Source organism: Daphnia pulex, chromosome 3 (assembly GCF_021134715.1).
Source record: "Daphnia pulex isolate KAP4 chromosome 3, ASM2113471v1".
NCBI classification, from domain to species: domain Eukaryota; kingdom Metazoa; phylum Arthropoda; class Branchiopoda; order Diplostraca; family Daphniidae; genus Daphnia; species Daphnia pulex.
Window position 1 is genome coordinate 12,593,224 of NC_060019.1, and position 24,721 is coordinate 12,617,944.

Genomic DNA, 24,721 nt, shown 5'->3' on the forward strand with positions numbered 1-24,721 from the left:
AACTTATTCCGTATCAAATCCGTTTCGTCTAGTTATTCTTCTCAAATTAGTTGGCCCAGTGATGTGGAGTGACTATTAAATTTGATTAGGGGTCGGAGTCGGACTCACGTGTGTCGGTGCTTTTATTTTGTACAAGTATCCTAAAGGAATTCAAAAATGGCGGTTTTTTGCCGTGCAAGATGGCGCTGTCTGTCGCTGTCTTGTAAGGAACGGAACCATCTATGCACTAATTAGCAACCATCTAGTAACTATGCTGAATTCATTTCTATTTGAGTAACTATAAGAAAATTGAAAGTTGTGTTTGTACAGTTGCGATGCATGTGTTATTAGTCAACTTCTTTTCTTCTCATGTATAATTCGTCGCGACACGTACGCAATTTAATGACTGGCACGTGAAATATTCGATGCCTCATAGACGTCGTAGCCCTCCATCATTTTCTCTTTAGTATTCAAAAAGATTTTAAAAGGTACAGTGTGCGCAACTCGTAGGATTTTACATGGAAATTCCATACTGTTTAGCATACACTTAGTCAAGTGAAAGGATGGCAGGAACACTAAAAGATCGGTTTCTCCTCTCGGCTTTATCGCCTTTAAATACTCTACTTAAAATTACGGGTGTTTTCGTGAATCAGAAGTCTGAGGCCCAATGGAGACAGCGTCTTTACCGTTTTTGGACTTTTTTCTTGTTCATTTTGGCTGTTCAGAGCAACTTCTACATATTCGTCAGACGAAGCTTTATGATGGAACATATGTTCACTTATCAGCAAATAAATGTTGATAGATTGATCCACTTTCTCGTGAATGCATTGATTCGCCTTAGCTGGATAGTTTTCGATACAATGATTCATCTTATTTTGGTGTTTAAATTGTGGCCATCAGTAATTTTGTATTTGGAAACCTTGGAGACCGTCGATTTAGATTTCGGACGACCAAACTTGTCGCCAATTAAGCGCTATTCCATATATGGCCTCATCTACGTCCTCTTTACGGTTTCATTTTCATTTTTTTTTTAAATTCCTAAGCTATTGCATAACATGAAATTTTTCAAAGGTCGTTTTGAACTGGATATTTTCCATCTATTGGGATTTAAACCATCCGGTTCGATTGGTTTACTGGATGGATGTGCTCCAGAATTCCATCAGAGTCTTGTCAAACCATTGGTAGGTTCATGGTGTAAACCCCGTTAAATTCTGATATAATTCTTCAAATAATTAAATCGTCTTGCTGCTCTAAACCAGTTTCACTGCGATTCCTGTTTGGATATTCATCATTTGCAGTCAAATCTATATTTTCTACACCAGAAAGTTAATTGCCAACTCAAAGTTGCTTAATTTTGTGGTGGGAAATGCTACAGTCCCAAGTCGAATTGTAGCTCAACGGACCTTTTCGAACCTGCGCTCTTTAAAACAACTTTATTTGGCCTCTGACCTGCTTCATCGTCACTTTAGTACAATATTGATGGCAAACTGTTTCCAGACATTCATCACAATGCTTACTTCTTCTTACTACGTCATCGAGTTCTCTCAACGTGGTTACGTGGTCATTGTTTGCTGGGAGGCCAGTCACGTTCTTGACTCCTTCGTGCGTTTCTGGCTCATCTGTCATACGAGTGATCGGATTAGGGAAAGTGTAATTATAGATTGTTAAAATATTCGACAACGTATTTGCACATTTAATCGCCTTATTTTTAAATAGACTGCAGAATGTATTAGCGTTCTTCGCAGCTTACGGGACACTAGAAATAACACAGAGAAATTAAGCGAGTGTAATAAGGTAAGGAAATAATGAATTCGAGATTACGTCAGACTTAATAACTTTAAATTTTAATATTACTTTAATGGTTTAACAGATTACGTCCTATATAATCGAAATATCACAGATGAGCAAAAATCTAGAAAGGCATAGCCTTAAAGGAGTTTTGTCTTTGTCCAAACGTCTTATTATTCCAGTAAATCGGCAATGCGTTGTATTCGAAAAATAATTATTATTAACCAAATTAATTATTTAGACTTTGGAAATTATTTTCACGTATCTTCTTATCATCTACCAGTTCAAAAGTGCTGGCAAGTGAACTCCCTGAAACGTACCTGTGTGCAACTGAAAAGGCCGGACGGGCCGAAAGGGTCTCATAATCAATTTATTCGTTCGTCGCGCTTATTATTATTTTTTTAGCCTATTATTGTGGCCAGCATTTGATTAGAACATAGCAACAGGCGCTGCAAAAAGCCCCACTTTTCTCAACAAGTAACAATACAAAGAAGTTCGCATAAAGTACACAATGCCACTCCTGGCCAATCAACATCAATTAATAAATTACCAAACGCAACAAACAGGGGGAGGGGCAACTCATTGGTACAGTTATGTTTCGAACGATTATTACTTACTCATTCATAAATAAGTATCTATTTAATATACTGTTAAAGAAATGTTTGCTCTTGATTACCAATTCTTTAATGGAATAACGGGAATAACAACAAATTCTGCGGTTCTTATGCTGAGTAGCTATAAATAATCGCCTGAGATCATTGTCTTGTTTGAACTAATCATTTTCTGCGCACCATAAATATCACAGATGAGCAAAAATCTACAAGATCTATTATATAAGACATACTTTTAGGAAAAGGAGTTTCGTCTTCGTCCAAACAGACGAACACATGTATATAATTAGAAGAGAGTAGTATTGATTGGTTGAGAATTGTAATGCATGTGTTATTAGTTACCATTTTTCATCTAATCATTAGTTTATATAATTTGTCGGGGCACTTACCCAAATTATTTATCGGCACCCTGAAATATTCCAATGCGCTTCTATAGACGTCATATAGAACCAGAATTGTCTTTAGAGTATTCAACGAGGTCAAAGGTACGGTGCGCAACTCGTAGGATTAAAAACTTTTTGACATATAATGTTTAGCGTGCACTTATTATGGTCAAGTCAAGCGATGGCAGGGACACTAAGAGATCGGTTTCTCCTCTCGGCTTTGTCGCCTTTAAATATTCTACTTAAAATTACGGGTGTTTTTGTGATCCAGAATTCTGAGGCCCGATGGAGACAGCGTCTTTACCGTTTCTGGACTATTTTCTTGTTAGTTTTGGCTGTTCAGAGCAACATCTACATATTCTTCAGGCGCACACTAATAATTGAATTTCTACTCTCTGGTCAGCCAATAAACGTCAATAGACTGATCCAGGTTCTCTTGAATGAACTGATTCGACTTAGCGCGCTAGTTTCCGATACAATCATTCACCTTAGTTTGGTATTTAAAATCTGGCCATCGGTAACATTGTTTTTGGAGACCCTGGAGACCGTTGATTTAGATTTCGGACGACCAAACTTGTCGCCAATTAAACGCTATTCCATATATGGACTAATCTACGTCCTCGTTACGGTTAGATACCCTTAGAAATTTTAGAAAGCTGATGAGAACAAAGCTCTGACAAAGATGCTCATTGCATAACGACATAATTTTCGTAGGTTGTTTTAAACTGGATATTTTCCGTCTATTGGGATTTAAACCATCCGGATCGATTGGTTTATTGGCTGGATATGCTTCAGAATTTCATCAGAATCTTCGCAAATCAGGGGTGGGATCACGATCATAATCCATTTGTTTGACTTTATATGCTTCAAATTTAACTAAATTTTGCTGTAAAACAGTTTCACTGTGATTCCTGTTTGGATATTCATCATTTGCGGCCAACTATGCATATTCTATACCAGGAAGTTAATTGCCAACTTAAAATTGCTTAATTTTGTGGTGAGAAATGCTACAGGAGTCCCAAGTCGAACTGTAGCTCAGCAACGGACTTTTGCGCATCTGCGCTCTCTCAAACAACTTTATGAAGCAGCTGACCTACTTCATCGTCACTTTAGTACAATATTAGCGGTAAACTGTTTCCTGACAGTTGTCACAATGCTAACGTCTTCTTATTACGTCATCGAGTTTTTTAAAAGTGGTCGTCTGATTGTGCTTTGCTGGGACGCCAGCGACGTGCTCGACTCCTTTGTCCGTTTCTGGCTCATCTGTCATACGAGTGATCGGATAAGAGAAACTGTAATTATATTGTTATTTCGTATTATTAACAAAGATTTAATCGCCTTATTTTAAAATAGACTACAGAATGTATTAGTGTTCTTCGCAGCTTACGTGACGCTAGAAACGAAGAGAATTTGAGCGAGTGTCATAACAAGGTATTGGGAATATTGATCTCTAGATCATTTCGGGGATCATTTCTTTGGTAATAATTGAATTTTAATATTGTTGAATTGGTTTAACAGATTACGTCCTACATAATCGAAATATCACAGATAAGCAAAAATATAGAAAGACATAGCCTTAAAGGAGTTTTGTCTGTGTCCAAACGTCTTATCATCCCAGTAAATTGGCAATTCGTATTTATTCGAAAATAATAATTATTAACCAAATTAATTATTTAGACTTTGGAAATTATTTTCACGTATCTTCTTATCATCTACCAGTTTCAAAGTGCTGGCGAAGGAACTCCCTGAAACGTACCTGCGTGCAATTCAATATGGCCGGGCGTCATTATAGTAATGCATTACATCATTTGCATTCCGAACTGCTGAATTAATTTTTGTTTGAGTAAATAAGAAAATTGTGTTTGTGCAACTGCGATGCACGTGTTATCTGGTTCACATATTTTCTTTTCATGTACTATATGTCGCGCCACGTATGCAAATTAATGATTGGCACGTGAAATATACTCTGCCACCTCTACAGACGTCATTTTACCCCATCATTTTCTTATGAGTATAAAAAAAGGTATACCTATAGTAGATTGGGTGCGCAACTCGTAGAGTTAATAGGTTCAAGTCCATACTGTTTAGCGTGCACTTAGTCAAGTGAAAGGATGGCAGGAACACTAAAAGATCGGTTTCTCCTCTCAGCTTTGTCGCCTTTAACTATTCTACTTAAAATTACGGGCGTTTTCGTGAACCAGAATCCTGAGGCTCAATGGAGACAACATATTTACCGTTTTTGGACTTTTTTCTTGTTCATTTTGGCTGTTCAGAGCAACATTTACATATTCGTCAGGCGGACCCTAATTATCCAACTTCTATCCACTATTTGGGAAATAAACGTCGATAGACTGATCCAGGTTCTCTTGAACGCATTGATTCGACTTAATGGGCTAGTTTTCGATACAATCATTCACCTTAGTTTGGTATTTAAAATCTGGCCATCGGTAACATTGTTTTTGGAGACCCTGGAGACCGTCGATTTAGATTTCGGACGACCAAACTTGTCGCCAATTAAACGCTATTCCTTGTTTGGCCTAATCTACGTCTTGGTTACGGTTAGATTCCTGTAAAAATGATACAGAGCCAATGAGTAATAATGCATAACATTATTTTTCAAAGGTTGTTTTACAGTGGATAATTTCAACCTATTCGGAATTATACCATTTTAATCGACAGGCTTACTGGCTGGACGTGTTTCAGAAAGTAATCAGAGTCTTCTTCAACCAGTGGTAGGTTTCCGATCACCATTTGTCTGACTTTATCCTTATATAATTTTATTTCATTACACAGTTTTACTATGATACCTGTTTGGATATACATCATTTGCAGTCAACTGCATACATTTTATACCCGGAAGTTGATTGCTAAATTAAAGTTGTTGCGTGTTATGGTAAGGAATACTGCTGGGGTTATCCCAAGTCGAGCTGTAGCTCAACGGACCTTTTCGAACCTGCGCTCTTTAAAACAACTTTATGAAGCAGCTGATCTCCTTCATCGTCACTTTAGTACAATATTGATGGCAAACTGTTTCCAGACATTCATCACAATGCTTACTTCTTCTTACTACGTCATCGAGTCTTTTAGAAAAGGTTACTGGGTTTATTTTTGTTTGGACGGCAGCGACGTTCTTGACGCTTTTGTGCGTTTCTGGCTCATTTGCCATACGAGTGATCGGATTCGAGAAACTGTAATTATATAGCATTTAAATATGTAATTGGCTATATCATACCTTCATATCACTCAGTTGTTTTTATTTTTTAGATCACAGAATGCATTGATGTTCTACGCAACTTACGTGACACTAGAAAGGCGGTGGATTTCCGGGATTGTAATAAAGTATTACCGAAAATGTTGATCTCGACAGCAATAGCCTAATACTTCATTAATATCATTGAATTTTTGTGTTGTTTAATCGCTTTAACAGATTACTTCTTATATCATCGAAATATCTCAGATGAGCAACAATCTAGAGAGGCATAGCCTTAAAGGAGTTTTGTCTTTGTCCAAACGTCTTATTATTCCAGTAAATCGGCGTTATAGGCCCTACGTATCTATTAGAATTTCATTGTTTTTTTCATTTTTTGTACACAAATTATTTTTTAGACTTTGGAGATTATTTTCACGTATCTGCTTATCATCTACCAGTTTAAAACCAAGTGAACTCCTTGAAACGTACCTGCGCGCAACTTCAAATGTGCCAGGCGGACCGCGAAAGGATCGATTATGTAACAATTTTTGTCGCGAATATTTATTGTCATCAGCATTTGATTATTACCGATTATTGGCATAGCAACAGGCACGTGTAAGCAGTGGCTCTGCCACTCCAACATATTCAACAATTATTACAAAAGCACACAATAATGCCATTCTTGGCCATCACTTGAAAAATTGCCAAACGCAAACAAAAGAAGGACAAGATCAATATAAAGATGAAAAACATCTGAACTATTAACGCACCTTGAATGACCCTGAACGTCATCATCATCCTTGATTAATCCGGATTAATAAATAAAAATGGAATTAAATATACTGTTCCAAGAAATGTTTTCTCTTCTTATACGTAACCTATAATTGTTTTTACGTCCTATATAAATAATAATGAAATTATGAATGCAATTTCATTTCATTGTAAGTAGTAAGCATCGTAATACTTTCACCGACTTTTACAACTCCGGTACCAATGAATTTCTTATTATTCCTTTTATTCCAGTAAATTGGCAACACGCCTATTTATTAGAAAGTTGTTCTTATACACTCGATTATTTATTAAGACTTTGGAGATTTTTTTCAAATATCTTCTTATCATCTACCAGTTTGAAAGTGCGGACTATTGAGCTACTTAAACGTATACATGAGCGTACAACTGTAAATGTCCGGGCGGGCCGAGAGAATGAATGAGTAACAATTTGTTGATTGATTGATGCATTTGTGTTTAACGCAAGTTGATAACAATGATATGCGCGTGCTGAAACTTTCATAACATCTCATTTGTAGCGCCGAAAATTACATGCCATTAAATATTTCCTCTTGTTTCGAAAGCCATTTTTATACCTCACATCCATCAAAATAATTATAGTGGCTAACAGCATAATTATTTTTTACAGCAAATAATACGGGGTCGTAAAACTTCTTTATTCTTCATCGTAAACTGGCTTTCATTTCTCAACTCCGGAGTGACGAATCAACTACTTAAAAAATGTTACCAAAGTTTCCACTTTTGGTGTTTTAAGACCAATTTCAGAAATACAATTTCAGAATACTGGAATAACCACTGTCTGCCTCCTCTTGTATAATTTATTTCTCTGGAGCTGAAGCGTTTACCAGGATCTGGTTATACCAGTATTCTATTGCTCTGCCAATTTGGTGATTTTGAAAAATCGTTGGTGTCGCATCTGGTGTTGATGTTTTATTTTTCTGTATTTTAGTGTTTTGAAGGTTTTGCGCTGAAAAAAAATTCTGATTGGACATATTTTCCGAAGAAAAATTGTGTTGTTTTGAGTGTGTTATCCAGTTTTTTCTCACTGTGAGTTTTTGGTGTCTTTAAATTTTTGAGTGGTGTATTTTTTAAGCAATCTGGCAAACCATTGGGTGATGCCTATGTGAGTGGAAACGGGGAAACCCTGGCTGCGAAGTTGTGAAATCCTATAAGATGGTAGTGGACATTTCTCGACATCAGTAAGAAGTAAAACAGTGCCAGTGCCAGTGCAACGTCACTTTGCGCAAGGTAGCTAAGGCTAAAGTTAAACCATTTTCTAAAAAAAATCGTGACTCATTAAATCCAGGATAAATGTAAGAACTATTACTGGAGAGGAAGAAGGAGATTCTAAGAACATCAGACCATAACTTTAATGATAAATTATTATATAGCGGGGGATTCCTGCATTCATAATTGTGCTTCATTATTGTGCAGCTCTTAAATGGAGCTTGCGGGAACTGGCAGAATTACCGTTTTCTGAATGAGCTAATAGCTGCATGTGAGAATAGAAAAAAAATCTGATCCAGTACCAGATCAGCCTTCTCCAGAGTTATACCGTCCGGTTAAAACAGCTCTAAAAATTTAGAAGACATGTGGATTTTCGCAGTTCCGTTTTACCTTCGACGCATCAAGATAATAATAGGTTCAATGTTTTTGATTTCCTTATCGTTTACCTTGTGGATTCGGGTTGCAGTGATTGCCGAACCGACAACCAAATTTCCTTTTCATAGTTTGTGTTGCGATTCACATCAACTCTTGTCTGAAGATCAAAAATGTGTCGGCCTGGTGCTGGGTAGCGCCAACCCATTAGAAGAATTAAATACCTACACGTCTGAATTAGTGATGGACCCTTTATTTCAGTGTACTAATGTTGATGGTTCGAAACTGTTGTATTTCACTACCGGGGAAATATCACAGAACGGGACGATTGTCGAACCATTTTCCAATCGAACTCTTTTAAAAGGAGATTACTGCGTTCAGCCGTCGACGCGGATGGGATTGACCGCGGTCCTTTTCTGTCGCCGCCCAGTTCAAATAAGAAAGTGTTGTCCTTTGGGACAGTTGATCAATCGCACATCGATCGATCAATGCGTCGTTAGCAACCAAGACGGACCACCGTCACAACTGGCAGTGACGTACTTTCTCGAATCGACAGCAGCAGCCAATTATTATGGTGCGGATGACATCGTAGTTCAAGATAATGCTTCGCTCCAATGCGATTTCGATTACAACGTCTATTTGCCGGGCTACTTTATCGATCACGGATTTAAAGTCAGTCAGGAATTGGGTCTCTATGTCAAGAAGGCCGCTTACGGGCCCATTCGTCACTCGAAAAATTATTGCGTCGATAGCACTGTGTACGCAAATGGGACGGAAGGCGTAAGTTTAATTTTATTCTTCTAATCGATTTGTTATGAAATTTGTGTACAGTATTTTTATTCCTGCAGCCCATAGCAATGATTTGTCTGCCGAAAAGCTTCTACGTTATGCGTTGGCTTTTGAACAACGTCTACTCGATTTTCAACTTGATTTCAGCTGTTCTTTTGCTCATCACCTTCCTGGTCCACTTGCTGCTGGCCTCACTGAGAGAGAACATCCAGACCTACTCCATGCTCAGCTTCTTTGCTTGTCTGATTGTCATGCACTTCCAAAACGGCATCTTTTTACTCTCGAAGTACGAGCCGCATACCTGGTGCTTAAACAAAGGTGCGAAAAATGTGTCATATTACTGCCGTATTTTACTTAACAATGCTATTTGGACTCGGAAAATATAGCTTGCATAAGCGGTTATTTTCGGTACGCTTCATCCACATGGATCACAGGTACAAGAATAAATTTCACACGGAATTGGACAAATAATAAAACGGTTCATTTATTGCACAGTGATGGGATACAACATTTTCCGGCAATTAAGGTATGCAATAACAACTTACTACCAGCAGGTTTTACAGTAATACTACTGGAATTGTTTCAAGGACGAAGATATCAAGAAGATTAAACAGACGCGAGCTGATGAAAGCTTACTTCTGTCGCTGCCTGTATGCCTGGGGACTGCCATTGGCTTTGATTTTGATTTCTCATTACTACAAGGAATACAACGGATGCCCAACCAAATTGAAACGCTGCTGGTCTTGCGATTCTGTCTGTAATACCCTTAAAATTACAACATTTAACATTAGTGCTGTTAATGAGATTATACTTTTACAAATAGCTAGGAACCTTTCGCAAGCGCCCAATATTCTCCTCCTGACCGGAAATTTAATCTTCTTCATTCCAAGTGCTGCGAAAATTTACAAGAGTCTAAGTTTTCTTCAGGGATCGGTACCTAAACATGCGCTGAGTAAAGTGGAATCGAGCCGGTGATTATTTATGTCTCAAATTACTTACACCGATGTGTAATCTTAAATTCGACCCTACTTTATTATTTTAGTATCCACACGATATTTCGGCTGTTCGTTCTCATGCAATTCTACACAGCTCCGAGAATTATTCAGTGGTTCGTTGACTCCGATCGAGCCCATCCCGAACTGTTGATGCTCTGCGCCACCATTTTCTTAATGATCGGCCCGTCCATCTTTTATTTGTTCGTTTGTCGACGCGGAACTTTGAACATGATCAAAGCTCACGCGAGCAGTTTGATTTGTCGTCACCGACACAAGTTCCCGTGGCTTCATTCGCAGACCTACCAAGTGAACAACGACGGCACTGCAACAAGCACCAACAACTCCGCAAGATCAACAGTGAGCACTATTTCGTCAGGATTGGCTCAGCATTCAGCTAGCACTTATCGGCTCTACCCCATCGATAAATAATTTCGGCATTCGGCATGTATATTTACCCTACTTATTACACAATTTGAACTCGAAGAATTTGATTAACTATATACTTTCAACTAATAAAAGTGTAGCGTAGTACGAAATCGAATTTATTTTTAAAAAATTATGAAATTAAACTAGAGTCAAAATAGAGATTAATGTTCGTGGATAGCAAGCGGCTTATTCGTCCACGTAAAGACACAAAAGGTGTATTGTAGGGATCACTATTTAGAATCCTTCGCGGAGAGAATCAGCCGCAGCTCCAATCAAAAAAGAAATTGCGGAAAGGTGTTGCTTGATTTGGCGCCAAGTATTGGGCTGCTCCGTCCGGTTACCAACGGTCTTGAATAAATCTACCAAGCCCGCAAAGGTGTCACTTGAGTATTTATCCACCGAGCTAGGAGCGAATACGATGTGACTGCCAAAGGAAAAAAACATTACGAGACAATTACAACGCAATCCTCGAATTATATTTATTGTTATGTCCATACTTGAATTCCGGACGTCCGGGGAGACCGTGGGGATCGACAAACCCTCTTTCGAGTTGTATCAATTGATCGTTGATTTTACGAATGGCTAAAGGACTAGAAAATAAAGTTTAAATTAAAATTCAATTAAAAACCCCTAGCGCTTATTACTTGCTCCTGTCCAAACGTGGTAAAATGGTGTCAGTGAAATATTCGGTGGAATTCCTGAAATGTGCAACGGCTTTCCTGAAATATTCTGATAAGAATAATGGTAAATTAACTCAATTAAAACAATTTCAACGATTCTGTGTGTTACCGAAAGTGGCTCCGTTAGCGGCTGCCAAGCTTTTGTATCTCGACTCGATTTTGTCAAGATCTTTTTCCAGAAAACTGGCGTAACTCACAACGTCAAATGGAAGAACCACCGACTCACTGAGATTCAAGGTCAATTCGGTCATCTGAAATGTTAAGAATTTTCTTGACGGTTGCATCATCATAAGCTAAATGAAGTGCCCACATACCAGCCGAGCAACGGCAAGGTGAAAATGAAATCCCGGATCCATTAAATTAGCAACCGCGTGATAGGTCTCGTAGAGAGTGTGATAAAGGGGGTAAGATCCAGCTTTCTATCCAACAAAAAATTATCGTCGATTAGCGCAAAGTTAAAATTATTTGTCATACTGGCCACAAAATATTACCTCCTGATAGTCGTAGTATAAATCGACACAAGGAACGCCCAGAACATGGCTGAAAACGGTGTAATCACTTCCGCTTCCTAAATTACCTATGCTACACTCGTTGGCATATAAAATATTAGAATAAGATTCCAATAATAAATAAAAGAACTTACCGCGGTTGGGTAGGATTGTTGAGATCAGGATTGGCCCACAACCAAGTATCGAAAACCGTTTTGCGTCCGGCTTCCACTTCCGCTGGATTAGGATTGGGCACCACTTTGGCCGCCTCTCTGATTGCAGAGTATAGCGAAGGCACTGTTTGACTCTTTAAGGTGTAATTTCCTTTGGTTCCAACGAAAAGGTCAGCACTGATTGTGTGTTTTGTGATTCATCAATTACCTTCCATGGCGGAATCGACATTAATGTAGGCCACTGCACGTTGAATGAGCACCTTTGCGTGTTCTTCGGCCCATTCGTACGAGCCTATCATGCCGTATTCTTCAGCTCCCCATCCGCAAAACATTAATGTGCGCCTTGGACGCCAGCCTACATAATACATCGTTACGTGATTGCAACTACAGAGCAATTAACGCATATTAGATGTTATTACCTGATTGCATTTTGATATTGCCGAAAGTGCGGGCCATTTCTATTAAAACTGATGTCCCACTGGCCGGATCAATGCCTCCAAGAGTCCACGAATCCATGTGATTGCCAACTAACACGTACCTGTCTTTAATTCAATCCCAAAATGGTTTTGGATTATCAGCAAAATAATTGTGTGTCAAAAATGATTTTACCTGGTTCTTCTCTACCGTATAATATTCCAATCGTATTATAGGCTGTAGCTAGCTTGTGGGTCATTCTTACCTAATTGGGAACACGTTTGTGAAAAAATTAATTGGCAAATTACCAATTTATTTTCGAGCTACCTGTAATCGAACGGACCATTTCCTTTGGGTGAATTTCGACCCCAAAAAGTAAGTTGCATTCAAACCACCTTGCCAGTCTTCCGGTGCAGGATTTTCTGTAGACATGGATCTAATAAAAATAAGAATGGAAATGAAATTCATTGACTATATTTGTATCAAAGGTTGTTGACACAACAAAAATGTCAACGCTCACACACCTTAACAAAACTTCTGCCTCGTCGTATCCGATGGGCTGAACAGGAATTTTGGGTAGTGGAGCTTCAGCTTCCGGCAGTCTGTAAGCGCCCTCTTATAACGTAAATATAACTGTTTTGTTAGTCTTATTGTGTTATTATTACTCTTGTTACATCCGCTCACTATACAGCTTTATATACCTAAGGCTGGGTACAGAGGGGTCAAAGGGTCGCCGTAACCCAACAGAACTGAACCACTTTGAACAGCCATGCCCGGAAGTCGCGTTGTGTTGGGATAGACAGATGTGCGCCCTTCCGGGGCGAAATCTTTGGGATCAGAAAAGAGTATCACTCCAAGAGCTCCTCCATCTTCGGCGGATTTCACCTGTAGTACAAATATCAAATGTTAGTAATAATTCAATACATTTTTAAAAATAATTGATTACGATATTGCCACGAAAAATCGCCCCATATCGAGCAATCACAATTCGACCACGAATGTCTATGCCGAGAGATTTCAAGTACTCAAAATCTTGTTTCCGACCATAATTTGCGTAAATGAGTTCCCCCTATGAAATGGTGTAATTAAGTTAAGTGTCATCAATAAAACAACGATAGAAATTTAATTTCACCTCGACAGTTCCGTTAGCTGAATAAGCGTTAAAATTGGGTTGAACTAACGGAGAGAATTCTTCGCTGGAAAAGAGTGGCGTCTGACGTCCTGAGGTGGTGAAGTTCACCTTGCCGTTGGAGTCGAGTAGCGAGACCTGATTGGGGTTGCTCATGTCTGGGTAGGAAAGCAGCACCTTGTAAGGAACCAATTGGACTTCGTCTAATCCTCCCTCGACGAAACGATCGCGCACCCAACTAGCCACTTCCAAATCCTGTGGAGTTCCAGCTAAATTCGGTATACTGCTCAAATATCTGTGACAATCATTTTGGGAGTTAATTAGACAATGAATCAAATTTGTCTTTTGATTAGCGATGATGTTGGACTTACTTGAGATATTCGCCAATATTTGATGCACTGAGCTCCTCCATCAAAGTGGCAGACATTTTCGCCTTCTGAGGCGACACGTCGTCCCTATCATTTCCGATAGCGTAACGACCGATGAGAATTCCTTTGTCAGGTGGAAAGATGAAGTCAAACCAACACATACAGTAACATTTCAAATGATTACGATACCTATGATAAGACAAATTACAGAAGCCGTGCAAATTAAAATCCAGTTGGGTTTTTGCGCCATCGTTTCGCTGCGATCACTTCTCCACACCCTTCCGTTCTCGTTTACTGTACCTCAAATAATAACGACGGTTTGAAAAGAAACAGGTTATTAAATAGCTGAAAATATGACAATGAAAGCACGGGAAGTGCGGGTAGAAAGTCGGGTTCGAGATTGCGTGTTCCATATGCAGCGGCACGCAAATACCTGGACAGTAACTAAGGTGATTTGACAAGCCAACCAGACCATCGGTTGCTTGTGGTTTAACACAAGACAGGTCGCATGCTTAACTGACGGGTGACTCTTGTAAAAAATGTAAACGCCATAGGCAATGAATACATTTCTTTAAAATCGCTATTACATAAATCTATTTTTTTTAAACAATTTTTTTTATTTTGAAAACTTCCCGATAGATGGTGTATAGTTTCACGCGTTAACCATAGGTGGAGCTTGTATTCATATTTCGTGTGAAAGCGTTGACAAACGCGAGGGATTACGGTTTGTAAATATTCCCCTGAAATTATTGTAAAAATGAGTGCTCCTATGAGCAAATTAGAATATCTGAAAAAGTACATGTCCTCTTCGAAAAAAGAAGAAAATAAAGTCAAGAAAAAGAAACTCAGGCCCTTACTGAAAGCCAAAGGGTAAGTCAGGCTTTTTGTGAACTTTAGACAATACACATCATTTTTTAATTTTAACTTAAGCTTTTTCTTAATCTAGTCAATTTGTTTTCATTTACTTATTAGGGGCATCAAGATCGTTGATGAAGAAATAGATTTGAGGAAGATAGCTGCAGGATACGAGAAAGATGAAGACCAAATTGACAACCAAGAAGATGCTCCTCTGGTGGCTGGGGTTGTCGATAATCGTTCCATAGAAATGATAACCAAACAAGACTTTGTGGAAAGTTCAAAGTGGAAGAGACTTGGTGTGGATGAAAATGACAAACCAAAATCCATGTCTAAATCAAGTGATCGAGATATTGATTCAAGTGACAGTCACTTACCAAGGAAAGATTCCACTGCCTTGAAACGACCAATCACAGTGAAGAAAGAAAGACATGATTCAGATTCAGATCCCAGTCCTCCACGTAGAAGACACGATTCTGATTCAGATGCCAGCCCACCTAGAAGAAAGCGCCATGATTCAGACTCTGATCCATCTCCACTTAGAAGAACGAGAAAAGACTCTGATCAAAGCCCACCACGAAAACGTCACGATTCAGACTCAGATGCTAGTCCTCCTCGAAGAACAAGGAAAGACTCGGATCAAAGCCCACAACGAAAGCGACACGATTCAGACTCGGACCAAAGTCCATTAAGAAGGCGTAAAGGCTCCGATTCCGACCAGAGTCCACCAAGAAAGCATCAAAATGCTGACGGTGATCTCAGTCCTCCGCGGCGGAAGAAAAACGTTGATTCCGGTGCCCAAATGCGCATCAAACCAGATCCAGACGGAGACCTCAGCCCTGAGCGTCCTAATAAATCAACATCACGCAGCGGAGGAGCTTCGGAGAAACTGACCAAAACCCTAGATGGAAAGATGGCCGGCCTTCAGACTGGCAGAGCTTTGCGTGAGGAGACTGATGCATTACGCAAGAGAGAAGAGGAAGCCTTCCGCAAAATGGACAAATCACTCACTGGGCAGAACGCCACGACTGCCATCCGAGCTGGCAAGCTGCGCCAAATTGAAGCCAAGCAACAGGTTGATAAAGAAAAAGCCGAGAAGATTGCCAAGCTGCAAGAAGCTTACCAAAAATGGAACAAGGGTCTTAAACAAGGAGAAACGCATTCGACGCAAGTTGCCGAAGCCATTCACGAAATGTCCAAACCGCTGGCTCGTTTCGCCGATGACGAAGATTTGGAAAGGTTGTTACGCGAACAAGATCGTGAAGGTGATCCCATGGCTGCTTACATGGCCAAGAAAAAGGTCAAGAGCGGTGGTGACGGCAAGGGGAAAGCCGCTAGACCTGTCTACAGGGGCCCTGCTGCTGCTCCCAATCGTTTCGGTATACTACCCGGCTACAGATGGGACGGGGTTGACCGCTCGACTGGCTACGAGAAGATGTACTTTGAAAAACAAAACAACGCCGTGGCCCTTCAGGAGGAAGCCTACAAATGGAGTGTATCCGACATGTGATTCCGATGATGAATTTACCTTGACTGAATAAAGCCATGCAATTACTTTTAGTAGCCAATGACGCCTGTCCTTGTTCTTAACATTTCCCTTTTTATTACCTCGACGGAATGGGGCCCATCCATCAACATTCAAAATTGCAGGGTTTTTTTCAGATTCAACGAGAGGCGCGCGGAGGAAATTCCATGCGGATGGCGTCAACACTTTGCACATTTTCCGAGTCGCGACTCTACCAGCAGTTCGTGAAAGTTGCCCAACCCATGTTGTAGAGGAGGTGCGGCTATTCATGAATCGTCCGTCGTGGTTGAATCGGAAAATTCTATCCGGAAGATGACACCCTTTCCGGCCTTGGCTGCCTTCAAATCATTTTTCTTCTGTTGTTCAGCAGCAGAAAAAGAAAAGAAAGAAAAGGCGTTGGGGTCGTTTCTGTTGAGTGTGTCGAGTGCGCTATGGCCAGATGGCGCTTTGGCTGAGTGTGTCGAAAGAGAAGGGAGGAAGGTCACGGCACGAAGTGGGCCGGCCGTTTTCAGGTGTGCCCTGTTGTCCGTGTTGTCTATGTTTCGGGGCTTTCTCTCTTCTCTTTTTTCTTGTGTTTAGTCTCCTCCTTTTTGATTCCCAGTTTATCCAGACCTTCTCTCTTTGCCGTCTCATTCTCTCTCTCTCTCTCACCACTGCTAAAGCCATTGGCCATTGGCTCGCACGACGAGACGAGAAAACATCACATCTCTTTTCGTCTTTTGAAAGTACCTACGCAGCCGCTCTTCTCCGAGCTTCAGTCTTGGTCGTAGCCACCTGGTAACACGGCCGCTGCTGGTGCTCAGTCTGTACCTCTTTGCTGTTGACTCTCTGGGTTTTTTGCCATTGTTGTGAAACGAGAAGAAAATTCCAGATTTGCAATTATAGAACTGTCGGATTGTTGTGCAGAAGTGAAAAATGCTGCGGATACTCGGCCTCGTTTCCCTCTTTTGCATCCTCTTCCAAGCTGCTTTGGCATCCAATTCTGAGGTAAGCACAATCATTCGAAAGAGTATTTTATTTTTTTTTCCCCATTTCTTCTAAAAAAGGATAGGCTTATTTATCTCAAAACGGTCACCAGTAAATCCTGTTAGGAATTTGTGTTTTTTTTTCTTCCTACCAAGCAGTGGCATCTATGATACGGGTGAAAATTCTAATCTTCTTCACGGCCTGGTCGTCACGTTAATTCTTTTTAGTTTGACCCATCTGTACAGTCGAAATCTTTTTTTCGTATGGAAATGTGATGGTTTGTTTTGTGTATACTTGTGTGGGTTACTTATTCCCTTCTCTGTTTCTTTTTTTGTTGGTATAGGAAAATGCGCTGGATATGAGCTTGGGCGAAGGTACAGTAAACACAAAGCATTTTATCTCGACAGAACGTTTCGAGTTGTCTAGAAATTTATTGATGGGATCTTGACGATGAATAGATGAATGCAGTATGATGGTATGCCGGGCTGGAAGAGAGTGTAAGGTGGGTGCCGATGGCGAGGCTGCTTGCGCTTGCCTGGCCACTTGTCCGGATCATTTTGTCCCCGTCTGCGGCAGCAACAATCAATCCTACGATAACTTTTGCTTGATGCATCGCGATGCCTGTCTGACGGGCGTTCACATCAGTCTCAAGAAAAAGGGATACTGCTCCAACAAGTCGATCAAGAAAAAGTCCAGCAAAAAGGATAAACTTAAAGATGAAAATCACTTTGAGCCAGGTAAGTTTTATTCAATATTTATGCTTTTCGTGATGGACAAAATATTCAAATGCTGTGCTTTTTTATTGGGGGGAAATCCAGTGGTGTGTTTCCAATGGGAAAGGGATGCTCTACGTCGCCAAATCATCAACTACTTCCGGCATCATACCGCCGACCAGAGCTGGTACCGACCCGACTTGAAGAGTTACGAGAAGCAGTTTGCCCGTTTCTTCATGTGCGATACCACCAAAGACAACTTTGTCGATGCCAACGAATTAGCCGCTTGCGTGACTGAAGTCCCTTTCGCTCTGCGAACCACGGCCGCCACCAACGAGCTGGTCAAGTAAGTTTCGTCTTAATTTAAAAAAAGCCAGCTTTATTCCATTCATGGAAAACATTGTTTTATAATTTGTTCTACTTGTTAGAGTGTTGTGTGTCGACGCCATAATCGATTCAGCCGATACTAATTCCGACTGGCGGTTGGACTTTGAAGAGTACAAGACTTTGATGGATTCTAGTTTCCAGCCGAAAGAAAAGCGTGAGTTATTTGAGACGTGTTTTGTGTAAAAATCGGGTTTTTCTTTCATTGCTTTCCATTTCCATTTTATAGTGTGCTCTTTGGAGGGCAAAAAGTACGAGGACGGCTCCCAAACAAAAGTCGATTGTAATGACTGGTCAGTTTATTTTAACGTTACAGACTATTAACGCGTGTGGAATGGCGATTTCATTGAGTACCGTTAATAAATTAGTGTCTGCGCCTGCGGCAGCTGGGTGTGCTCTTCCAAGAAGTGTGACGAAGAGCTGAACGAAATCGACGACCTGGATGAAGACGAAGATTTGGACGACGAGTTGGACGAAGCTGAGGACCAGAGCGAAGACAGCACCAAGGACGAAGTCAAGATTCTCAAAATTGAGGAGGATATCGACCTGAAAATTGACGATCCGGATGAGGATCAGCCACCAAAGATCAACTCCGACGATGACGACGATATGGACGACGAAGAAGACGAGGAAGATGACGAAGAAGAAGATGAAGAAATCGACGTGGAGCCAATCAAGAAATCATCTAAAAACAAGAAGAAGAAATTGACGTAATATTTTGGGTCTATTAAGTCTTCTTCTGTTTAGCTTTTTTCCCCATAGTTAGCTTCTGCTTTTAACGACGTCGTCGCGTGCCATTTATGGGGAGCTACACTCTGCTGGCCTCATACTTTACGTACATTTGTTTTTTTAATTTCTACATTTTTTAAAAGCCCCAATTGTCAGTGCGTTTTCTCGCCTGGTGCTGACATTTACGAGTTAATTTTCTTTGTCTTTATTCCACCATCGAGCTAACATAATACCTGGGTTAAATTCCACTTGACGCTTTCGTCCCTACGGCGCTGTACAATACATTCCCCCGGCAATCGAAGTTCTACGCTCCTTGATGTCGAGTCAGCTGCATATTTTTTCTCGGATAATACTCTCCTAGTTAAAGGCGGACATTGATGCATCGATCGGGTGGCGAAACAACATTGCATCGCCGGTGAATGGGTGGGGATGTATCCGTGCCCTGAAAGGCGGCCCCTCGACCAGCTCACGCTCATTTCGTTTGTCACCTAGGTTTGGTGTTGCGACGAGTAATATATACTGTGTTATCTGATAGAGACAGTCTCACAGAGAAAGCAGAATATTTAACAAGTCTATTTCGGGTTTGGTTTAACCTTATTTATTTATTTCGGTGTGTAGTCAGAATTAGTTTTTGTGGCCAACACATGTTTTCACAGTGAATAATAGAATCTGTTTCGCTTTTTTTTTGTAAGTTTGTGTGGGCGGGTGAGATTTCCTTCAAAGGAGGTATACCTTTTTGGCGGCGTCGTGATCTCTTCTTTATTTAAGAGAAAATGGGCGATGTTTAAATTAAATAACCGCCATGGCAGTAGCCATGGGAAACGGGCGAAGAAGAAGAGTCCCGAGTTGCCAAAACACGCAAACCTCTTGGTCATTATTGCCCCTGGATACGCAAGCCTGTTTCATCGTGAATGCACGATGATTGCTTGATGAGAATACGGGAACGAGGATTGCAACGGAGGGTCTAGTATTATTAATGCAAGTAGAAATAGTTGTGTGTGTGTGCAAACCTTGCACGCAGATGTTGATCATGCATTTAGCTAGATTGCTTGAAATGGTCTAAACAACAATATATATCCTTGTGCTTTATTCGCATTTTCTTTCACTTTTCATTACTGGATTGGACGCCTTTTCAACTTAAAAAACATTTCATGGAACGGATTGACGTAAAAACTGGGACACTGTGAGACGAGACGGGTTTCAAATGTCATTTTGGACCTTTCCACACTTCTTTGTAAATGACTAATGCGAATAAACTTGAACTAGAAAAAAAAGGAACACGAGAAAGAAAAGAAAATCTCTTTGCAGAAGCAGAGAATAAACTTAGACCGGCTGATTAGGGGAAGGAGAGCACCACATGTCTCGGAGCTGACTGACGGTAAAAGGCGTGCCCATTTCTTCCGGATAGTCACTGTCCAGTTTGGCTCTCTTTTTTGGCGTTGGCAACTGGCGTGACCCACATTCCTCCAGACTTTCTGTCTCTAGATCCCAGGGTTGAGCGTGTTTGAGATGGCCAAAAGATGAGTTTGCCTCCATGTCCTCGACTGGCGGCTCCTGTTCTTCATTATTCATTTCGTGGCAGTAGCGAAGCATCTACAGATAACACGAGAGAGAAAATTGAAGATGAAAATTCGAGCGATAATAGCTTATACAGAAATTCTTACTTTGATGGTTTGGCGAAGAGTTGGAATCCGATTACAGAGCGTTTCCACGGGCAGCGTAACGAGTTCTTTTGCGTCAAAGTGCTGGGCGATTAACGGCGCAGTCACGGCATTCAATTGCGGAATATGAAGTAAACGTTTGGCTTCGGTACTGAGCGGCTGCAGATGGGATTCAATGTCTTGATTGATCTCGTCTAATGCAACGTCTTTGATGATGAACGCCACTTGATGATAATTTAGGGCTATGCGTGGTTTCAACAGAAACCGGGTCTCAGTCTTCTTGCGATCTTTCTTCTCGTAGAACCGGGCTAGTCCAGCGAGAGAATGCCATTGTACAGGCGGTTTGGACGAACTGATCACACCTGGGGCCAATATTATCACCCAGCATTTCGTGCATTTGAAACTGGCTGTCAAAATTCTCAAACGGGTTTCCTCAAACTTTTCTTGTTCGTGCACGATCAGCAGGGCTGTGTTTGCACTTAACAAAACATCGGGTTGATACTTGGAAATGTAGCCCAAAAATCTAAAGCGAAATAAAATGTAATGATTAGAATTGTCCATTACAATGATAGTCTAATTATTTACTCGTAATCGCATTCATGAATTATGAAGATTCCAGAATTATCATCTGCTTCAATAGCTTCCATAAGTTCTGCATTAGTCGCCAAATGTGAAGATAAAACCAATGGAAGAAGAGGCTCGATCGATCCAGAATTATCATCTTCGATATCTGCAACTGAAATTCGGTCGATTTCATTGGTAATAATTGGACTCTTACTAAAGTCTTCTTCTTCTTGGCTCTCTTCATCAGAAAGTTGTGAAACAAAACAGGACTCGCCGGGAGGTTCGATCGGAATTGCATCATGAATATGAAGGAGGAGCTCATCTTGAGAATTGATTAAAGGTTCCTTGTTGGCAGTCGATTCGACTTGTTGTTCGATAAAGATTTCAGAACCGTCTGAATCATCAGAGTCATCAACTTCGGGCTCCTTGAAAGGAGATGAATCTAAAGGGTGACCTGTGGATGACATTGACACGAGACAGGCTTCTACCATGGTTTGCTGGTCAGGAATGTTCTCCGCATCTCCCGGGCGAACTGGTCTGCTAATCTCTATTGCCTTTTGCGTAATTCGAGCAAATTGCCTGTCCATCTCTACCGACGGCCATTCGTAATGGATGATGAGAGAAAGCATACTAGCAGGAAAGCTTTTGGACACTTGTTCCGCGACGAAGACGGGATAATTACCACTCGGTAAAAATGACCCTTCAGATTCAGGACACTCAATTTGCGGATCCACCTGGCACTGGACGTCGACGCTAGCCAACAGACGTTCAATACGTTCAGCTATTATGTTTGAATGACGATATAGGCGAATCCAAATTTTGCTATTGTCATCTTCGCTGAGCTGACGTAACACAAGCTCCTTTAATTTCACCAGTTTAGGATGACACTCGTCGAATCTTTTTGGACGAAGCCGTAAGAGTTGCAATATTAAAGTCTTGTAGTCACCTGTTTCAATAACGGAATGGATTAGTGAATTTGTTTTTCAAATTAATAATTCAATTAATTACTTTTCAGAACCGCTTCGTGGGTTTTTTCAAAATTCGCAAGTGTTCCGTAAGCAATATCGTAGTCTATGTTCAAAAAAATATCGAGCGATTTGTTCACTCCATGCAAACTCAGCAAAGCGGGTAATATGTTTTTCAATATTCTTCCTGTAATTGTTTTATTTTGATTAAAATGTTCGATTTTGTTTAACGTTGATATTGTACCATGATTAGTTTTGCCACCGGGATCTGAATTGTTTTTTGCAATCGCTTCCTGTAATTTCAAGAGATAATGGCGGGTAGTTGTGGGCTCGATAACCGAATGAGATTCCTTCAACAGATCCTCAATGAGCGGAGAGTTTGAATCCTTTAAAATGTGCAAGCATGTCGATAGGTGTTCCTCCATTAAGTGTACGGAATTGACCGCAAAACCTGCCAAACTGATATTAATAAATGCTTCACAGCAAAACGAAAAACATAATAATAATAACCTGGCAATTCTAGAGTAATGCGCTCGATGTTGATCGACGTCTGGTCCGATTCTGCAGCATGTTCGTCGCTATTTATGACCTACAAATTGTGCCTCAGTTAAATTTACCGTTTATTATAATGCGATAATGAGTTTACCTCTAAATTAATTCCCCCACCGGGATTGTCAAGTACCGACCCCTTCGCTTCACCATCTGAAACGATGTTTAGATCTTGAACTTGACTAGCAAGCTCTAAAAGGTAATCACAGGATGGTGTTTCAGGATAAGAAATTTCTTTCAAATTCAGTTTCAGATTAGCTAGTGAAAGACAAACTTGAGGCGGGAAATTTTCATTCGATATGGCAGGTAGCAGACGAGGCGGATTCATTTTCAGAGGGTCCTAGTTGAAATATAATAGTTAAGATGGTAAATTTTGCAATAATAACAGAATAAGATTATACATCAAACTGCAGTGGTTGACATGCAACGTGTTTTGCTTCTTCATACAAAGTATTGACTGGAAAGTTCTCTTCACAAATAAGACCACTGAAAGGCTCACATTTCGCTATCTGGAGATCTTTTGTAGATAATATTTCAGGGTTGAAATCCCAATTATCTGTAAACTCTGTGTTTAAGTTTGGGTCCCTGTAATATTCAATCTTACACAACTTAAATTTCTGGTAAAAAAATGTGTAAGAAAACTTACAGCCGAGGAGGAGTAAGGGCAAAGTTTAAAGTAACTTCTGCATCATCACGATGACTATCATGCTGGAAATAATTCTCTTCTAGCCTGATAGAAATTGTTATAAGATACATAAGTTTTTAATTATAAAAAATATAGTACAGTGTGATTTCCAAATCAGATTGTTGCTTGAAGAACTGTTGATAATCAACTTGACTTATCACGTCAGTTTTGGTCCAAGTTGGTCGTAGCATACTGGTGCATTTTTCGTGCATAGACTTCAATGTTGATGAGTAAAGATCTTTAAACTGATAGTCACCACATCCAAATGTAGGATTGATAACAGTCTTTTTCATTTTTAACCAAAACAGTGTCTATGTTAACAAGAAAAATGAAAATACAAACAGACTTATTCAAGGTAACATAACTCCACGTGTGATTTGAATTTCAGACGTATTAAACGTTTACCGACAGATGGCGAAAGTATTCAGTGGGTATTGTTCTCATTCTTGGCGCCTATATCGCGAAGATCGGTGGTGCAGCAATTGGCGCCTTCTTTGATAACGTGTTCGTGACTTTGGTCACTTCGCTCCTCAGAAAATTAGCAAAAGACTGTTGAAAATGTAAATCAGTGGAGAATTGAAGTCAATATTTTCTTTCTCAGAGTATGAATTCTGGATGTGAAATGTTCCCAAATGAATTCAGTTGAGTTTGATGCCTTAAAATTTGTCTTATTCCTTCTCAATTTCTGAAACGTAGGACGTATAGCCTTAATTTCTTTCTTTGATAAGTGCACGTGTGTCGTATGGCCTTTTCATCCCTGTACTTTGATTTTGATTTAACTTAAAGTTCAGACATGTTCTACAATTTTCTTGTTTATTTCACACTAACCACCTGCTTCTTTTTTGTATCTGTAGGCAAGGTGTTCATTTTAGACGAAGAATGAAGAAGAAGTCCATGATCATTGATCAGTTACATACTACAATGCAAGATGTTCGCAACAGTAAGGTAAACAAGTAACAGCATCCTTTACAAGGTTTTGACAAAACATTGCATAAATGCAAGTCATTTCAAGGAAACCTTCGATTCTCCTGTTTATTAACTATTAGGGTATACCCCTGGTTTAAAAATTCTGTTGTCTTGTTTTCAATTTATTCTTACTTTTGATTGTTTCTGTAAACTCGTAACTAATTGTTGACATTTTTTTATACAGCATCCTCTTTAATTGGAGAAACTTCCAGTGTCGACCGAGCTAAGGATCTCTTCGATTCCCCCTTCTTCAATGTCCTCGTGTACGCCCATGCGAGTGTGGGTGTCTATTAACGAGGACTTCGTTTTACCTATCCCTCCTGGTGGATTCAACTTTGCTGTGGATGGATGGAGCACC

The 24,721-nt window shown here is 40.1% G+C and overlaps 5 protein-coding genes across 9 annotated transcripts; 3 read left to right on the forward strand and 2 right to left on the reverse strand.

Moving 5' to 3' along the window:
• Nucleotides 1–7,938: 7,938 nt before the first annotated feature.
• LOC124191306 (probable G-protein coupled receptor Mth-like 4) lies at nucleotides 7,939–10,652 on the forward strand. The gene is made up of 7 exons (XM_046584464.1): nucleotides 7,939–9,119; nucleotides 9,188–9,446; nucleotides 9,515–9,562; nucleotides 9,624–9,654; nucleotides 9,716–9,885; nucleotides 9,952–10,099; nucleotides 10,171–10,652. The coding sequence occupies exons 1-7, from the start codon at nucleotides 8,331–8,333 to the stop codon at nucleotides 10,550–10,552; spliced, it is 1,827 nt and encodes a 608-aa protein (XP_046440420.1). The 5' UTR covers nucleotides 7,939–8,330; the 3' UTR covers nucleotides 10,553–10,652.
• On the reverse strand, nucleotides 10,650–15,137 carry LOC124191304 (glutamate carboxypeptidase 2-like). Of its 4 annotated transcripts, none has more exons than XM_046584461.1 (18): nucleotides 15,034–15,137; nucleotides 13,991–14,101; nucleotides 13,805–13,925; nucleotides 13,437–13,728; nucleotides 13,251–13,373; nucleotides 13,006–13,189; nucleotides 12,829–12,919; nucleotides 12,632–12,740; nucleotides 12,500–12,569; nucleotides 12,310–12,432; nucleotides 12,099–12,245; nucleotides 11,873–12,041; nucleotides 11,721–11,811; nucleotides 11,544–11,648; nucleotides 11,339–11,480; nucleotides 11,194–11,278; nucleotides 11,047–11,139; nucleotides 10,650–10,973 (listed from the first exon to the last, which is right to left on the reverse strand). In XM_046584461.1, the coding sequence occupies exons 2-18, from the start codon at nucleotides 14,049–14,051 to the stop codon at nucleotides 10,784–10,786; spliced, it is 2,196 nt and encodes a 731-aa protein (XP_046440417.1). In that variant the 5' UTR covers nucleotides 14,052–14,101; nucleotides 15,034–15,137; the 3' UTR covers nucleotides 10,650–10,783. The 4 variants fall into 4 exon arrangements, with proteins under 4 accessions (XP_046440417.1, XP_046440419.1, XP_046440416.1 ...); XM_046584463.1 differs by having other exon boundaries at nucleotides 13,991–14,095; nucleotides 15,034–15,120; XM_046584460.1 differs by lacking the exon at nucleotides 15,034–15,137 and adding an exon at nucleotides 14,235–14,385 and having other exon boundaries at nucleotides 13,991–14,095.
• Nucleotides 14,536–16,219, forward strand: LOC124191307 (BUD13 homolog). 2 transcript variants are annotated; one of them, XM_046584466.1, is made up of 3 exons: nucleotides 14,536–14,671; nucleotides 14,774–15,296; nucleotides 15,336–16,219. In XM_046584466.1, exons 1-3 carry the CDS (start codon nucleotides 14,559–14,561, stop codon nucleotides 16,164–16,166), a joined length of 1,467 nt encoding a protein of 488 aa, XP_046440422.1. In that variant the 5' UTR covers nucleotides 14,536–14,558; the 3' UTR covers nucleotides 16,167–16,219. The 2 variants fall into 2 exon arrangements, with proteins under 2 accessions (XP_046440422.1, XP_046440421.1); XM_046584465.1 differs by having other exon boundaries at nucleotides 14,774–16,219.
• Nucleotides 15,706–19,274, forward strand: LOC124191308 (follistatin-related protein 1-like). The gene is made up of 7 exons (XM_046584467.1): nucleotides 15,706–17,168; nucleotides 17,491–17,521; nucleotides 17,606–17,884; nucleotides 17,966–18,206; nucleotides 18,289–18,401; nucleotides 18,474–18,537; nucleotides 18,613–19,274. Exons 1-7 carry the CDS (start codon nucleotides 17,097–17,099, stop codon nucleotides 18,956–18,958), a joined length of 1,146 nt encoding a protein of 381 aa, XP_046440423.1. The 5' UTR covers nucleotides 15,706–17,096; the 3' UTR covers nucleotides 18,959–19,274.
• Nucleotides 19,275–19,702: 428 nt separating this feature from the next.
• Nucleotides 19,703–23,789, reverse strand: LOC124191303. The gene is made up of 10 exons (XM_046584459.1): nucleotides 23,497–23,789; nucleotides 23,359–23,442; nucleotides 23,114–23,297; nucleotides 22,810–23,052; nucleotides 22,674–22,752; nucleotides 22,408–22,614; nucleotides 22,207–22,350; nucleotides 21,220–22,144; nucleotides 20,638–21,157; nucleotides 19,703–20,566 (listed from the first exon to the last, which is right to left on the reverse strand). Exons 1-10 carry the CDS (start codon nucleotides 23,688–23,690, stop codon nucleotides 20,297–20,299), a joined length of 2,850 nt encoding a protein of 949 aa, XP_046440415.1. The 5' UTR covers nucleotides 23,691–23,789; the 3' UTR covers nucleotides 19,703–20,296.
• Between the last annotated feature and the right edge of the window lie 932 nt (nucleotides 23,790–24,721).

Bases quoted from the DNA above. Each gene is read 5' to 3' on its own strand.
- LOC124191303 (XM_046584459.1), bottom strand. From the start codon at position 23,690: ATGAAAAAGACTGTTATCAATCCTACATTTGGATGTGGTGACTATCAG. The intron at 23,298-23,358 runs GTAAGTTTTCTT...TGAATATTACAG, and splicing joins GCCCTTACTCCTCCTCGGCT to GGACCCAAACTTAAACACAG. The intron at 22,615-22,673 runs GTTATTATTATT...TCAGTTTGGCAG, and splicing joins CATTACTCTAGAATTGCCAG to GTTTTGCGGTCAATTCCGTA.
- LOC124191306 (XM_046584464.1), top strand. From the start codon at position 8,331: ATGTGGATTTTCGCAGTTCCGTTTTACCTTCGACGCATCAAGATAATA. The intron at 9,120-9,187 runs GTAAGTTTAATT...TTATTCCTGCAG, and splicing joins ACGCAAATGGGACGGAAGGC to CCCATAGCAATGATTTGTCT. The intron at 9,655-9,715 runs GTATGCAATAAC...AATTGTTTCAAG, and splicing joins AACATTTTCCGGCAATTAAG to GACGAAGATATCAAGAAGAT.
- LOC124191304 (XM_046584461.1), bottom strand. From the start codon at position 14,051: ATGGCGCAAAAACCCAACTGGATTTTAATTTGCACGGCTTCTGTAATT. The intron at 13,926-13,990 runs GTATCGTAATCA...CACCTGACAAAG, and splicing joins TGTAATTTGTCTTATCATAG to GAATTCTCATCGGTCGTTAC. The intron at 11,279-11,338 runs GTAACACACAGA...TATTCTTATCAG, and splicing joins CGCTAACGGAGCCACTTTCG to AATATTTCAGGAAAGCCGTT.
- LOC124191307 (XM_046584465.1), top strand. From the start codon at position 14,559: ATGAGTGCTCCTATGAGCAAATTAGAATATCTGAAAAAGTACATGTCC. The intron at 14,672-14,773 runs GTAAGTCAGGCT...TTTACTTATTAG, and splicing joins CCCTTACTGAAAGCCAAAGG to GGGCATCAAGATCGTTGATG.
- LOC124191308 (XM_046584467.1), top strand. From the start codon at position 17,097: ATGCTGCGGATACTCGGCCTCGTTTCCCTCTTTTGCATCCTCTTCCAA. The intron at 17,169-17,490 runs GTAAGCACAATC...TTGTTGGTATAG, and splicing joins CTTTGGCATCCAATTCTGAG to GAAAATGCGCTGGATATGAG. The intron at 18,402-18,473 runs GTGAGTTATTTG...TCCATTTTATAG, and splicing joins TTTCCAGCCGAAAGAAAAGC to TGTGCTCTTTGGAGGGCAAA.